We start from the raw sequence: 13,685 nt of genomic DNA, 5'->3' as shown, positions 1-13,685 counted from the left end.
CACGCGCACACATACACACACACGCGCACACACACATACACACACGATCATAAATAAGAGCGCGCGCACGCGCGCACTTATCTTTACAAAGATAAAGTTATTCTTATTATAATTCATCTGAACTAATATTATAAGAAGAAAAATTCGAGTTTTATCTATTGTGATCAAACTCAAAAGTATTTAACTGATTTTAATAGTACATTACTGCAGCGGCCAGCAACTGAGGCACTCACGTATGTGTGCCTCGGCTACGCCTCGGCCCACATTTGCACGTTCGTCCATCAATGCCTAGTTGTGGCTAAAGCTTGTATAGTACTTTTTTTTTAAACAATGCGCGGAAATCAAAAACACAATTTTACTTTTTAAGTTCAATGACGAATAACAAACAATAATAATTTTTCACGCGCCATAATGTTCCTTTGTTTTTTTTTTTTTTTCAATAAACAGCTTTCTATTTGCAAGCCAGTTCGAAATTAAAAAAGAAACCTTTTATTAGTTACCTCCTTGGTAGCCATGTTTCGAAATAAAAGGTCATTCCATTTTTAAATTACAGGACAGATATGAATTTACATAGTAATTTATCTGGCCGCAAAACATGACAGATATGGATTTTCATACAACTTTTGCCGGCCACTGCCCGCATGTATCTGGCCAGTACGGCAATTTTGATTTATGTCGAAGAAGATTGTCAAGATAATGCTCACATTTCCAAGCATGTTTGAGAAAAAAATATTTCATGTATAAAAATCGGCTGTATTGGAATGGAATGGTGATTAGAATGTAGACGAGGCAAGAGGCAGTAGTGCGGGTGGTGTGCGGTGTGCGGTGTGCGGTGTGGCGGCAGTGAAGGAGTGACGGTGGACGCACCTGGAAGATGGTGCGGTTGCGGTGGCAGGCGGTGAGCAGCGCGGTGAGGTTGAAGTCGCCGCCCGACTCGTTGTACACGGCGCGCTCCAGCTGCACGAACCGCTCCACGTCCGCGAACAGCCGGCTGCCGCGCGGCTCGCTGCGACACATACACGCATACACACATACATACGCATTACCCTCATCGACAATTAAATGGACAACTGTTTTTTTTTTTTTTTAATTTACTCCTTGGCAATCCTTCCTCTATAGAACAATAATGCAATATGCTGTTTAGATGTTAGTTTTTAATTTTCTTATTATATGGTGAAGCCAATCCATTAATCGGCTCTCAGTCTGTAAATCTTTCTACCAGTCCCTGGATGCTATGTTTTTTTTAATCGAGAGGATCTGACAGAGTACCCGTTTCTTGTACTTTAGCAGTCAATTCATTCTTATGCCTTAATTGTATGGAGTGTTGAATAAATTTTAATTTATTATTATTATTAATCAAAAAACAAAAAGCTTTGGACGATATTATTTATACTTTCGATCAATCGAATACTTTATTTGCTTTACTTTATTTCCACAAGAGTAAGCATTACATGGAGTAGGTATCTAAAGATTACAATAAACAGGGTACAGAGGAATAACACCTCATCTAACACTACCATGTGCGAAACAGTATACTCTGTTATGTCCATGATACTGCTCATGTCTATAGGCGACGATTACCACTTTCCATCAGGTGAGCCGTCCGCGTCAGCTTGTTTGCCATTCTAAGTTGTATAAAAAAAAATATAACACAGAAGTCAATATTTTAACGTTAGGACAATGTATAAATAGAAATAATTGTAACATATCATTACTGTTTACTTTTTCGAGCATTTTAGAAAAACTTAATATGATGTGGCTTATATGTACATACACAGTAAATATTATAAAGTAATACATATGGCGAGAACAATTCCCAAAGATTTTTTTTTTACAACACAGGGGGCAAACGAGCTTGCGGCTCACCTGATGGTAAGTGACTACCGCCGCCCATGATCACCCACAACACCAGCGGCATTGCAGGTGTGCTGCCGGCCTTTTAAAAAGGAATATACTCTTTTCTTGAAGGTTATGTTGTCGTATCGGTTCGGAAATACTGCTGCTGGAAGTTGATTCCAAAGAATGGTTGTGCGTGGAAGAAAGTGCCTTGAAAAACGCACGGTTGACGTCAGGCAGGCGGCCGGTCGTTAAACTACAATCCAAATCCTTTAGTAATATGGATAAAACCATATTACGCCGACCACAAATAATAACTGAGATAAGGGTAGAAAGATGACGATGATATAATAGTGAGAACAAGTGGCTCAGGACCGCTCCTCACAGCAGTCTATGGGGGAGGCCTATGTCCAGCAGTGGACAAATAATGGCTGAAATGTTGATGATGAATAAATATAGTTATGGTACATGGAGAGGTATGGTAAGGTGGTACTAACGTGAGCGGGTCGCAGACGAAGCGTTGCGCGGTGATGCCGACCACGAAGTACGCGAGCATGACCAGCGTAACCACGCCGCCCAGCGCGAAGATTATCACCATGCCGCTGGTAAACAAACACGCGGGCGGACATTATAGCAAACATTACAACAGCACTCTAGGAATTAGCAATTTATCAATCACTTGACTCGCATTATACAATATACCATAGAGAACAAATAGGAAAACAAGTTATAATAACACCCGAGTCCTCAGGAATGGCAACGCATGGGGGGTATCATGGGCGAAACAGTATACTCTGTTATGTCCATGGTACTGCTCATGTCTATAGGCGACGGTTACCACTTTCCATAAGGTGGGCCGTCATCTTGTTTGCCATTCTAAGTTGCGTAAAAAAAAGTTAAGAATCTCTTTCAGCTCTCACCGAGTATATATATATATATATATATATATATATATATATATATATATATATATATATATATATATATATATATATATATATATATATATATATATCAATATTTTTTTAGAGTAAAAAATAATAAACAATTAAATATCGGTTTCAAATTTTAATTTCATATAATAATCTACCAATATTATACAAAGTGACTGTGCGTTTTTTGTTTGGTATCTCTTGACATTTGACTATGTCATGTAATTTAATATACAACTATAATTTGGCATGAAGAACTAGTTTTATCAATAATTAACATATGAAAGAAAATCACACAGATGAAGGGTCGGACTGTATTGCTATGGGAAATCGGTTTAACTATGTTTCAATAGCTAAAGTGTCAAGTCGTAAGGCAGGGGGCGTGGTACCGACCACAGCAGGCACTTGGAGCCCTGGCCCTTGTTGCAGCAGTCGCCGGCGCCGTACACGTCGGGCCGCTTGCCGCACACGCCGCACATCAGCCCCCACGCCATCACGCACGTGATCTGCGCACCGCACGGAATACACGCTGTTAAAAACTATCCTACGCTGGCTGTCGCTAGCGACGCCATGAGTTGGAATAAGACAGCTAGCTCATTCTAGCTATCTCATTCTATCTTATAGTCTCGCTAGCGATGAAAACACCAGTGATAGATTTTACTCAAAATTATGTCTTTGAATATATATATATATATATATATATATATATATATATATATATATATACACACACACGTATTTGTGTATATATACGTATATATATACTCAATTGAACCACTTTCAATAAAAAAAATCTTATTGGGAAAAATTGCTTATAAGAAACAAGGAGTATAAAAATACCTAGGAAATATTTTTACTTATTTTTTTTTATTGAACTAAGTAGAATAAATAAAATATAAAGAATGTTGCTCATAGAGAGGTTACTTATATAGAGCGTTCACTGTATAACTATATGAATTATATGAATGAATATGAGTACATATTTAACACATACATATAGGTGCGAATGAGTATATGAGAGGTGTGTGTGTGTGTGTGTGTGTGTGTGTGTGTGTGTGTGTGTGTGTGTGTGTGTGTGTGTGTGTGTGTGTGTGTGTGTGTGTGTGTGTGTGTGTGTGTGTGTGTGTGTGTGTGTGTGTGTGTGTGTGTGTGTGTGTGTGTGTGTGTGTGTGTGTGTGTGTGTGTGTGTGTGTGTGTGTGTGTGTGTGTGTGTGTGTGTGTGTGTGTGTGTGTGTGTGTGTGTGTGTGTGTGTGTGTGTGTGTGTGTGTGTGTGTGTGTGTGTGTGTGTGTGTGTGTGTGTGTGTGTGTGTGTGTGTGTGTGTGTGTGTGTGTGTGTGTGTGTGTGTGTGTGTGTGTGTGTGTGTGTGTGTGTGTGTGTGTGTGTGTGTGTGTGTGTGTGTGTGTGTGTGTGTGTGTGTGTGTGTGTGTGTGTGTGTGTGTGTGTGTGTGTGTGTGTGTGTGTGTGTGTGTGTGTGTGTGTGTGTGTGTGTGTGTGTGTGTGTGTGTGTGTGTGTGTGTGTGTGTGTGTGTGTGTGTGTGTGTGTGTGTGTGTGTGTGTGTGTGTGTGTGTGTGTGTGTGTGTGTGTGTGTGTGTGTGTGTGTGTGTGTGTGTGTGTGTGTGTGTGTGTGTGTGTGTGTGTGTGTGTGTGTGTGTGTGTGTGTGTGTGTGTGTGTGTGTGTGTGTGTGTGTGTGTGTGTGTGTGTGTGTGTGTGTGTGTGTGTGTGTGTGTGTGTGTGTGTGTGTGTGTGTGTGTGTGTGTGTGTGTGTGTGTGTGTGTGTGTGTGTGTGTGTGTGTGTGTGTGTGTGTGTGTGTGTGTGTGTGTGTGTGTGTGTGTGTGTGTGTGTGTGTGTGTGTGTGTGTGTGTGTGTGTGTGTGTGTGTGTGTGTGTGTGTGTGTGTGTGTGTGTGTGTGTGTGTGTGTGTGTGTGTGTGTGTGTGTGTGTGTGTGTGTGTGTGTGTGTGTGTGTGTGTGTGTGTGTGTGTGTGTGTGTGTGTGTGTGTGTGTGTGTGTGTGTGTGTGTGTGTGTGTGTGTGTGTGTGTGTGTGTGTGTGTGTGTGTGTGTGTGTGTGTGTGTGTGTGTGTGTGTGTGTGTGTGTGTGTGTGTGTGTGTGTGTGTGTGTGTGTGTGTGTGTGTGTGTGTGTGTGTGTGTGTGTGTGTGTGTGTGTGTGTGTGTGTGTGTGTGTGTGTGTGTGTGTGTGTGTGTGTGTGTGTGTGTGTGTGTGTGTGTGTGTGTGTGTGTGTGTGTGTGTGTGTGTGTGTGTGTGTGTGTGTGTGTGTGTGTGTGTGTGTGTGTGTGTGTGTGTGTGTGTGTGTGTGTGTGTGTGTGTGTGTGTGTGTGTGTGTGTGTGTGTGTGTGTGTGTGTGTGTGTGTGTGTGTGTGTGTGTGTGTGTGTGTGTGTGTGTGTGTGTGTGTGTGTGTGTGTGTGTGTGTGTGTGTGTGTGTGTGTGTGTGTGTGTGTGTGTGTGTGTGTGTGTGTGTGTGTGTGTGTGTGTGTGTGTGTGTGTGTGTGTGTGTGTGTGTGTGTGTGTGTGTGTGTGTGTGTGTGTGTGTGTGTGTGTGTGTGTGTGTGTGTGTGTGTGTGTGTGTGTGTGTGTGTGTGTGTGTGTGTGTGTGTGTGTGTGTGTGTGTGTGTGTGTGTGTGTGTGTGTGTGTGTGTGTGTGTGTGTGTGTGTGTGTGTGTGTGTGTGTGTGTGTGTGTGTGTGTGTGTGTGTGTGTGTGTGTGTGTGTGTGTGTGTGTGTGTGTGTGTGTGTGTGTGTGTGTGTGTGTGTGTGTGTGTGTGTGTGTGTGTGTGTGTGTGTGTGTGTGTGTGTGTGTGTGTGTGTGTGTGTGTGTGTGTGTGTGTGTGTGTGTGTGTGTGTGTGTGTGTGTGTGTGTGTGTGTGTGTGTGTGTGTGTGTGTGTGTGTGTGTGTGTGTGTGTGTGTGTGTGTGTGTGTGTGTGTGTGTGTGTGTGTGTGTGTGTGTGTGTGTGTGTGTGTGTGTGTGTGTGTGTGTGTGTGTGTGTGTGTGTGTGTGTGTGTGTGTGTGTGTGTGTGTGTGTGTGTGTGTGTGTGTGTGTGTGTGTGTGTGTGTGTGTGTGTGTGTGTGTGTGTGTGTGTGTGTGTGTGTGTGTGTGTGTGTGTGTGTGTGTGTGTGTGTGTGTGTGTGTGTGTGTGTGTGTGTGTGTGTGTGTGTGTGTGTGTGTGTGTGTGTGTGTGTGTGTGTGTGTGTGTGTGTGTGTGTGTGTGTGTGTGTGTGTGTGTGTGTGTGTGTGTGTGTGTGTGTGTGTGTGTGTGTGTGTGTGTGTGTGTGTGTGTGTGTGTGTGTGTGTGTGTGTGTGTGTGTGTGTGTGTGTGTGTGTGTGTGTGTGTGTGTGTGTGTGTGTGTGTGTGTGTGTGTGTGTGTGTGTGTGTGTGTGTGTGTGTGTGTGTGTGTGTGTGTGTGTGTGTGTGTGTGTGTGTGTGTGTGTGTGTGTGTGTGTGTGTGTGTGTGTGTGTGTGTGTGTGTGTGTGTGTGTGTGTGTGTGTGTGTGTGTGTGTGTGTGTGTGTGTGTGTGTGTGTGTGTGTGTGTGTGTGTGTGTGTGTGTGTGTGTGTGTGTGTGTGTGTGTGTGTGTGTGTGTGTGTGTGTGTGTGTGTGTGTGTGTGTGTGTGTGTGTGTGTGTGTGTGTGTGTGTGTGTGTGTGTGTGTGTGTGTGTGTGTGTGTGTGTGTGTGTGTGTGTGTGTGTGTGTGTGTGTGTGTGTGTGTGTGTGTGTGTGTGTGTGTGTGTGTGGTGTGTGTGTGAGCAGCAGCGCGGAGGCGGTGCCGAGCCCCACGTAGCGGCGGTAGGGCCCGTACTGCGCCACCGCGGCCTGCAGCCGGTCGCTGGCGCGCTCGTGCCGCTGCAGCATGTCGCTCACCTCGCCCGCCGTCGCCCGGATCCGCTCCGACAGCGACGCCAGCCGCTCGCCTGCACGGAACCATACCACTACTACTACTGCACCGAGCCTCGCGGGACCGTGTACGTGCACGCACGCACGCACGCGCGCACGCACGTACACATATATACTGATTCATGTGTTTCTATGACTTATTATATTGAAAGTTTTGAATTAGGAACAGGGGGTCTTTGTTTACAAAATGGTCTTTTTTGCTTTATTTCGACAGTTTTATTCATAACATAATTAATTGTCAATAGCCGCCACAAAAAAATAAGTCTGCAAAGTAAAATCCGTTGCGTTCCGTACTAAGAACAAGGAATTACGTAGGAGTGATAAAATTGTCAATTCATAGCAGGCTAGTGTATAGAAAATAATATACAGCCGTATAACCCTACCAAATTCAAATACAACCTGCTTGCATACTTTCTACATTAACTTTGTCAAATATATAATCTAGTAATGTAAAATTTGTCATTGACAAATAATAGACATATCAAACATTTTCTATACACTAGCCAGCTATGAATTGACAACAATAGCAACTGATGGTGTATCTTTCGTCCTCTTTTTACTACTTATATACGCATAAGAAGAAAGGAGGCAACCATATAACTTACAAATTTTATTTTAGGATTCCTTGTTCTTAGGTTCCGTGTCGCAGTGGTGACCTACCTGTGTCGGTGATGGCGTGGTGTACGCTCGGTATGTGCTCGTCGACGGAGCGCTGTATGCCGCGCTGTATGTCGCGGAACACGCGGTACCCGTCCGCCACCTCCTCCTTGATACGGCTGTCCAGCAGCGACGTCACGTTGTTCAGCAGCTCCGACACGTCCGGCATCTAACACGCACGGCACAAGTTATATTCAGAACACACAATTATACAAGCATCCACTTGTAAACCCAAAGACAGACTATACAGGTCTTCTGCATGGGTAGTGTTGTATTATCATATTTTTTTTTTATACAACTTAGAATGGCAAACAAGCTGACGGTCCACCTGATGGAAAGTGGTAACCGTCGCCTATAGACATGAGCAGTACCATGGACATAACAGAGTATACTGTTTAGCCCATGATACCCCCTGTACGTTGCCATTCCTGAGGACTCAGGCGGTATTCCTCTGTACCCTGTAAATTCACGCCAAATCCCACCCTTCAAACGAAAAGCATAGATTGATTCATAGCTAAAGTTTATGATTTTTTTTCTTTCGTCATATCTGTCGCTATAGTTTTTATATACAATTCTTTTAACAAGCTCAGAAGGAGGTTTGTACTTGTACAGGTAGCTCTGTTCCATCATGTTTTTGCCATAAAACAGCTGTGATGTATTTGTGGTTTTTCAATTTAAAAAGTGGAATATGGCAGTGAAATTTCTGGGTACAACCGTAAAACACCATAGTCCTGCCCGACCAGCGTGTACCGATCGCGCAGGCGATCCTATTCCAAATTCGCCCATTAAAAATACCATAGGGATCAAAAAATTGCAACGCATGAGGGAGTACCGTTCATGTTTATAGGCGACGGTTACCACTTTCCTTCAAGTGGACCGTTAACTTGTTTGCCATTCTAAGTCATAAAAGTACATTGCAACTACTATTTGCTTTTATATGTATTGCTAAAGCGCAGTAAGTTGCTATGTTCAGATGTAATTCTAAATTAAACGGCACTCTTTTTTAGTAAAATGAAATCGCTTTTGGTAATCGTTTCAATAATACTATTTTTCCTCTCATGTACAATTAATAAAAGTGGACTGCCTTGATTGTATATTCCATTAGTAAAAATTATGCAATAAAATCATCGTTATCGGCCACACCTTGACTTAGTTGACGCACCTTAAATTTTATAATTAAAATAAAAACTAAAATATGAAGAAAAAAAAAACCTGTATCTGCACCAACGACACTACATAATGTATGTAAGCTAATAAAAATAATATATATGTGCGGTGTGGACTGCCGTTCGGTGAGCGTGGACTGTAGGGGCGTTGGTTCAGGCTGGAGTGAAACACAGGGATTACTATTCTGAAGCCTCCGGTACCGTCTGAAGAGAGTATTTTTTCTTCTTGTCCTATTTCTTCTCGAGTGTAGTGCGTCGCTGCCCGGAAGCGAATGCCGCTCGACGGGAGGCGGCCTATCTTTATACCCGCCCGCTCGCACGATAACGTTTCCAACTCGCGATAGCGATCTGTGCGAGCGGGACGGGGCGAAAATGAACGAGACGCGTGTCTCTTCAGATCGGTACTCTATAGCGTCTATTTATTTATTTTATTTCAATTTACAATTTCTTAATTCTATTTATTGTTACAATTTCTATTCGTAGGTAATAACGACAACACGCAAAGGAATACTTTATTTAACTTACACTATCTTAAATCTATGTAAATCTATAACAGAATACAGAAACGATTAACTAGGGACTTAACAACTATAAATTACGATATATACAAATAATGTCGCGAACATAATCTCCCGCCGCAGCTCTCGTAGCTGGAGTTAACTCGTGTTCGCGTCGCTCGATGTCGATGTGGGCAGTATGATCAGCTTCTTAGTGGGTCGCCGTAGGATGCCCTTGTTCGTCCGCACGTCGACCGCTCGAACCTCGCCGTCTGGTCCAGGGTAGGTCGCCACCACCACGCCTCGCGGCCACGTGTTGCGAGGCAAGGTCCCATCAGCTATCAGGACCAGGTCGTCCATTTTGATGGCTCCGTGTGTAGCTCGGGGCTCCCGCCGGTGTTGCAACTCGGGTAGGTACTCCTTCACCCACCGGTTCCAGAAGCAATCAGCTAGCCTCTGGCTGGCACGCCACTCCTTGTGTCCCGCCGCGTCGCTCTCTGTGAAGCTGCCTGGCAGTGGGACGCGCGATGGACCGCCCAATATGAAGTGATTGGGGGTTAGGGCGCTGTCGTCGTCTGCCGATGTCGACACGTGGGTTAGCGGTCGGCTGTTGAGGGTGTGCTCGACTTCGACCAGTAGAGTGTGGAGGACCTCTTCCTTGGGCGCCCGTTCGTTCAACGTGGCGGCTAGTGCGGTCTTCACGCTACGCACCAACCGTTCCCACGCACCTCCCATGAAGGGTGCGCTCGGGGGAATGTAGCGCCACCGGATGAAATGGACTGATGACTCTTCTTGGATGGCTTCCTCGGCTGCTTTCTTCAGTTCGATGTCGGCACCTTTGAGGTTGGTGCCTTGGTCGGACCATAGCTCAGTGGGACACCCTCTGCGGCTTATGAAGCGCCGCAGGGCCATTATGGCGGAGTCCGTGCTGAGGCTGCCGGCGATTTCTAGGTGGACAGCGCGCGTCGTTAGGCAGGTGAAGAGCACTCCGTACCGCTTCTGGTGAGTGCGGCCCACTGTCACGGTCATAGGCCCGAAGTAGTCTAGGCCGGTGAACGTGAACGGTCGTTGATGATGCGCCAGCCTGCTCTGTGGATGGTTGCCCGTTGACGGCTGCGCCGGTCTTGCTCTTCGTAGGCGGCACAGCTGACACCTCTTCAGTTCACTGCGGACGGCGTGTCGTAGGCGCAACACCCACAAGTGTTGTCGCACCTCGTTCGTGGTGATCTCGAAGCCGCCGTGGTGAAGTTTCCGATGCACCCATGCGATGTATAGGCGCACCCAGGCGTGGTTTCCGTCGACGATGGGGGCTCTCGTTGCTCGGCTGACAGATCGGCGGCGGCTGCTATTCTCGATCGAAGTCGCAGAATGTCGTCGTTGTCTATGACGACTGACAGCTGTATGAGTCGACTGGATGACGGCAGCTGTTTCTCTCGTTTCAATGCTGCGATTTCGTCGCCGAACGCCTCTTGTTGTATCGCGCGAATCCATAGCCGTCGCGCGCGATCTAGGTAGTGTGTGTCTATGGGGATGAAACACACAGATGGACTATTGCTGTTCTTGATTTTCATCTTCGTCTTCTCTCTATCGACTTTCTTCGTGCGGGTCCAAGTGGGGTCGGCGCTCTCTTTCTTCTTGTTTCTCTTTCGGATGGCGGTGCAGCGTTGACTGGTCGGTCGCAGGAGGTCGATGAACTGCAACACCCGTGCTGAACTGCGAACAAGTTTCAACCAATTAGAAAAACGTGACGGATCGGGTAATGCTATAGACAACTGCGTCGCGTTCTGTAGCTTGTGTACGCGTTCTTCTCCCGTTTCCGCTTGACTATCGTCGCTCGTACTATCTTCACGCGGCCACTGCTCTTCGGGGAGGTACAGGAAGTCCGGCCCACGGAACCATCTATGCTGCGAGCCGAAGTCCGTCGGTGGGTCGCGTGTGGCGTCGTCTGCTACGTTGTGCCGCGTCGGTATCCATCTCCACTCGTTCGTCTTTGTTTCTTCGACGATCTCGGCGACTCTATGCGCGACGAACGGCTTGTATGCGCGAGGACCGGTGCGTAGCCATGCGAGCACGGTGCGTGAGTCCGACCAGTATACTCGGCGAGCGGGCTTCAGGTCGTGTTCTTCGACTGCCGTGCGCGATAGGCGACACCCGAGGACGGCCGCTTGCAGCTCCAGTCGCGGTATCGTGGTCACCTTGCTGAGTGGGGCCACTCGTCCCTTTGCCGCGATCAGCGACACGTGGACCTCGCCGGTCGCGCTTACGGCCCGCCAGTACACGGCACAGGCGTACGCGTCCGAGCTGGCGTCGACGAATGTATGCAGCTCCGCTGTATCGGCCGTGGCTACCTCCGGGTAGCACCGCGGCACCTCCAGCGCGGACAGCCGTCGCACGTGGTCCATCCAGCTCCGCCAGGCGTCCGCTTCCCGTGGTTGCAGCTCGGTGTCCCAGTCGATACCGGTACGCCACGTCTCCTGCAATATCTTCTTCGCCTGTATGGTGATGGGAGTGGCGAGGCCCAGTGGATCGAACAGCGACATAATCGCTCGTAGCGCTTCCCTCGTCGTCGGCGTCTGTTCCCCGCTGGCTATCTGTGGCGGAAGCTTGTGTCCGTTGAAGTTGAAGCCTAAGGTGTCTTCAGAAGGTCGCCATACCATCCCCAGTATCTTCTCCGCGTCGAGTTGTACCACGCTGTCCCCGCCGGTGTCGGAGAACGCGGCGCGCACTTGATGCGAGTTCGACGCCCACCGTTGGAGATAGTAGTTGGCTCGACCGTGGATCTGTGCGACCTGTCTTGAGACGCGTACGGCTTGCTCTTCCGTGTCGAAGCTGGCGAGGTAGTCGTCGACGTAGTGGTTCATGACCACCGCCGTTGCTGCCTCCGGGAACTCTTCCTTGTACTGTTCTGCGTTCTTGTTCTTGACGTAGATCGCTGTACACGGTGACGATGTTGCGCCGAATATGACACTCTTCATCCTATATTCCACAGGTGGACCCTCTCGTCGATCTCCTCGCCACAGGAACCGTTGCATGTCCCTATCTTCTTCCCGTATGGTGACCCGCATGAACATGTCCTTTATGTCCGCCGTGACTGCCACCCGTCGTTGCCGGAACCGCATGAGGACCCCCGGTAGCGATTGAAGTAAGTCGGGGCCCGGCAGCAGCATGTCGTTCAAACTGATGCCCTTCGTCTTGGCTGCTGCGTCGTGCACGATCCGCAGTTTCCCCGGTTTCTGCGGGTTGATGACGGCGAAGTGTGGCAGGTACCACACCCGTTGGGAACTCCGTGGCGGGGCGACTTCAGCATACCCGTTCTTGAGTAGCGTGTCCATTTGCTGTTCATATCTCTTCTTGATTTCTTCATTCTTGTCGAGTTTCCTTTCGACCAGTTGGAGACGTCGCATTGCCGATTCGTAGTTGTCCGGCGGCACAGGGTCGTCCTTCTTCCATAATAACCCCGTCTCGTATCCTCCCGCCGGTAACGGACGAGTTTTCTCCTCTAAAATGCGTAGGGCGCGACGTTCCTCTTCATTGTAAGACCTCTTCGGTGCGATTCCCAGCGATTCGAGCGCGAAATGTTGCTTCATCATTTCTTCCATCGATTGTTCCTCTTCATGTGTCGTCACTATGTGGCTGATTCTGTGCACCTGCTGTCTTGTCCTGCCGCGACTCGTACCGTGCAGTACCCATCCCAGGTTGGTGAGTGATGCGACCGGCTGCGTGTCGGATCCTCTTCTGACTTCGTGGGCCAGCAGTAGGTGCCAGTTGTCTTGCCCCAGCAGTACCGTCGGTTTGCCCTCTTCGTAGACCAATTCCCTCTCTATGTCCCGCAGATGTGGACAGCCCTTGATGACGCTGCGTGGTACCGACTGCGGTGATAACTGCAGTCTGTCCATCGTCCGTGCCCCCACTGTGTATTCTTGTGAATTCCGCCCGCGGATCTTGAAGTGAACACGCGTCGATTGAGCTGCGTTGATCCGTGCCCCGGCCACACCTTCCATGTAGAATGGTGCGGGGGGACCCGTAGCACCGATTCGCTCCGCCACCGTCGTCTCGATGATGGTGCAAGTCGACCCGTCGTCCAGTAGCGCGTAGGTGTCGCACGTTCCCGTGGGACCGGTGACTCGTATCGGCAGGATCTTCAGGAACGCGATCTTGTCGTTTTCCCTTGCCGATGCGGTGACTGCGGCGGACTTGTCCTCGACGACGTGTGTTGTTACTTCATTCTCCGGCTGTTGTCGCGTGGTGTGCAGCAGAGGGTGATGAGTCTGCGTGCACTCATCTACTCCACATCTCTTGCTCTTGCAGGCGTGGCGAAATCTTCTCACTTTGAGGCAGCAGAAACACAGCCTATGAGTCTTCGCTAACTCCCATCTCGCCGATGTGTCTGCTTCCTTCATCGTCTTGCAGTCCGATGGAGCGTGTCCCTCTCGTCGACACATCGGGCACGGTGGTGTAGCGGGTTTCTCCTGCGTCGTGTATGTCTTCGCCGTCTTCCTAGGAGCGGACTCCCGCCGGTCTTCGGACGGTATCTCCTCGGCGGGGGCGAAGTTTCCACATCGTGCGGCGGTCCTTTGCAGGAACTGAGAGAGAGTGTTATGAGGTCCGGTTGTCCCTCCGGTTGGTCGTTGGCGAAATCGTAGTACTTGAAGCGTAGTACCGACGGCATCTTCTCTGTGAC

General features: G+C 48.1%; 1 protein-coding gene across 3 annotated transcripts in view; it reads right to left on the bottom strand.

The window, feature by feature from the left end:
* The window catches only part of LOC113515712 (prominin-like protein), a 94,373-nt gene that overhangs the window by 22,073 nt on the left and 58,615 nt on the right, over positions 1–13,685 (bottom strand). For all 3 annotated transcript variants that reach the window (XM_052894518.1, XM_052894529.1, XM_052894520.1), the window contains 5 exons: positions 7,345–7,510; positions 6,535–6,701; positions 3,162–3,274; positions 2,334–2,438; positions 868–1,006 (listed from right to left, as the gene is read on the bottom strand). In XM_052894518.1, the coding sequence (XP_052750478.1) occupies positions 868–1,006; positions 2,334–2,438; positions 3,162–3,274; positions 6,535–6,701; positions 7,345–7,510 (690 nt within the window). The remainder of the gene's footprint in view (positions 1–867; positions 1,007–2,333; positions 2,439–3,161; positions 3,275–6,534; positions 6,702–7,344; positions 7,511–13,685) is intronic.

Source organism: Galleria mellonella, unplaced genomic scaffold (genome assembly GCF_026898425.1).
Source record: "Galleria mellonella isolate WM207_F2 unplaced genomic scaffold, CSIRO_AGI_GalMel_v1 utg116, whole genome shotgun sequence".
NCBI classification, from domain to species: Eukaryota; Metazoa; Arthropoda; class Insecta; order Lepidoptera; family Pyralidae; genus Galleria; species Galleria mellonella.
This window is presented reverse-complemented; position numbering and strand designations above follow the sequence as displayed.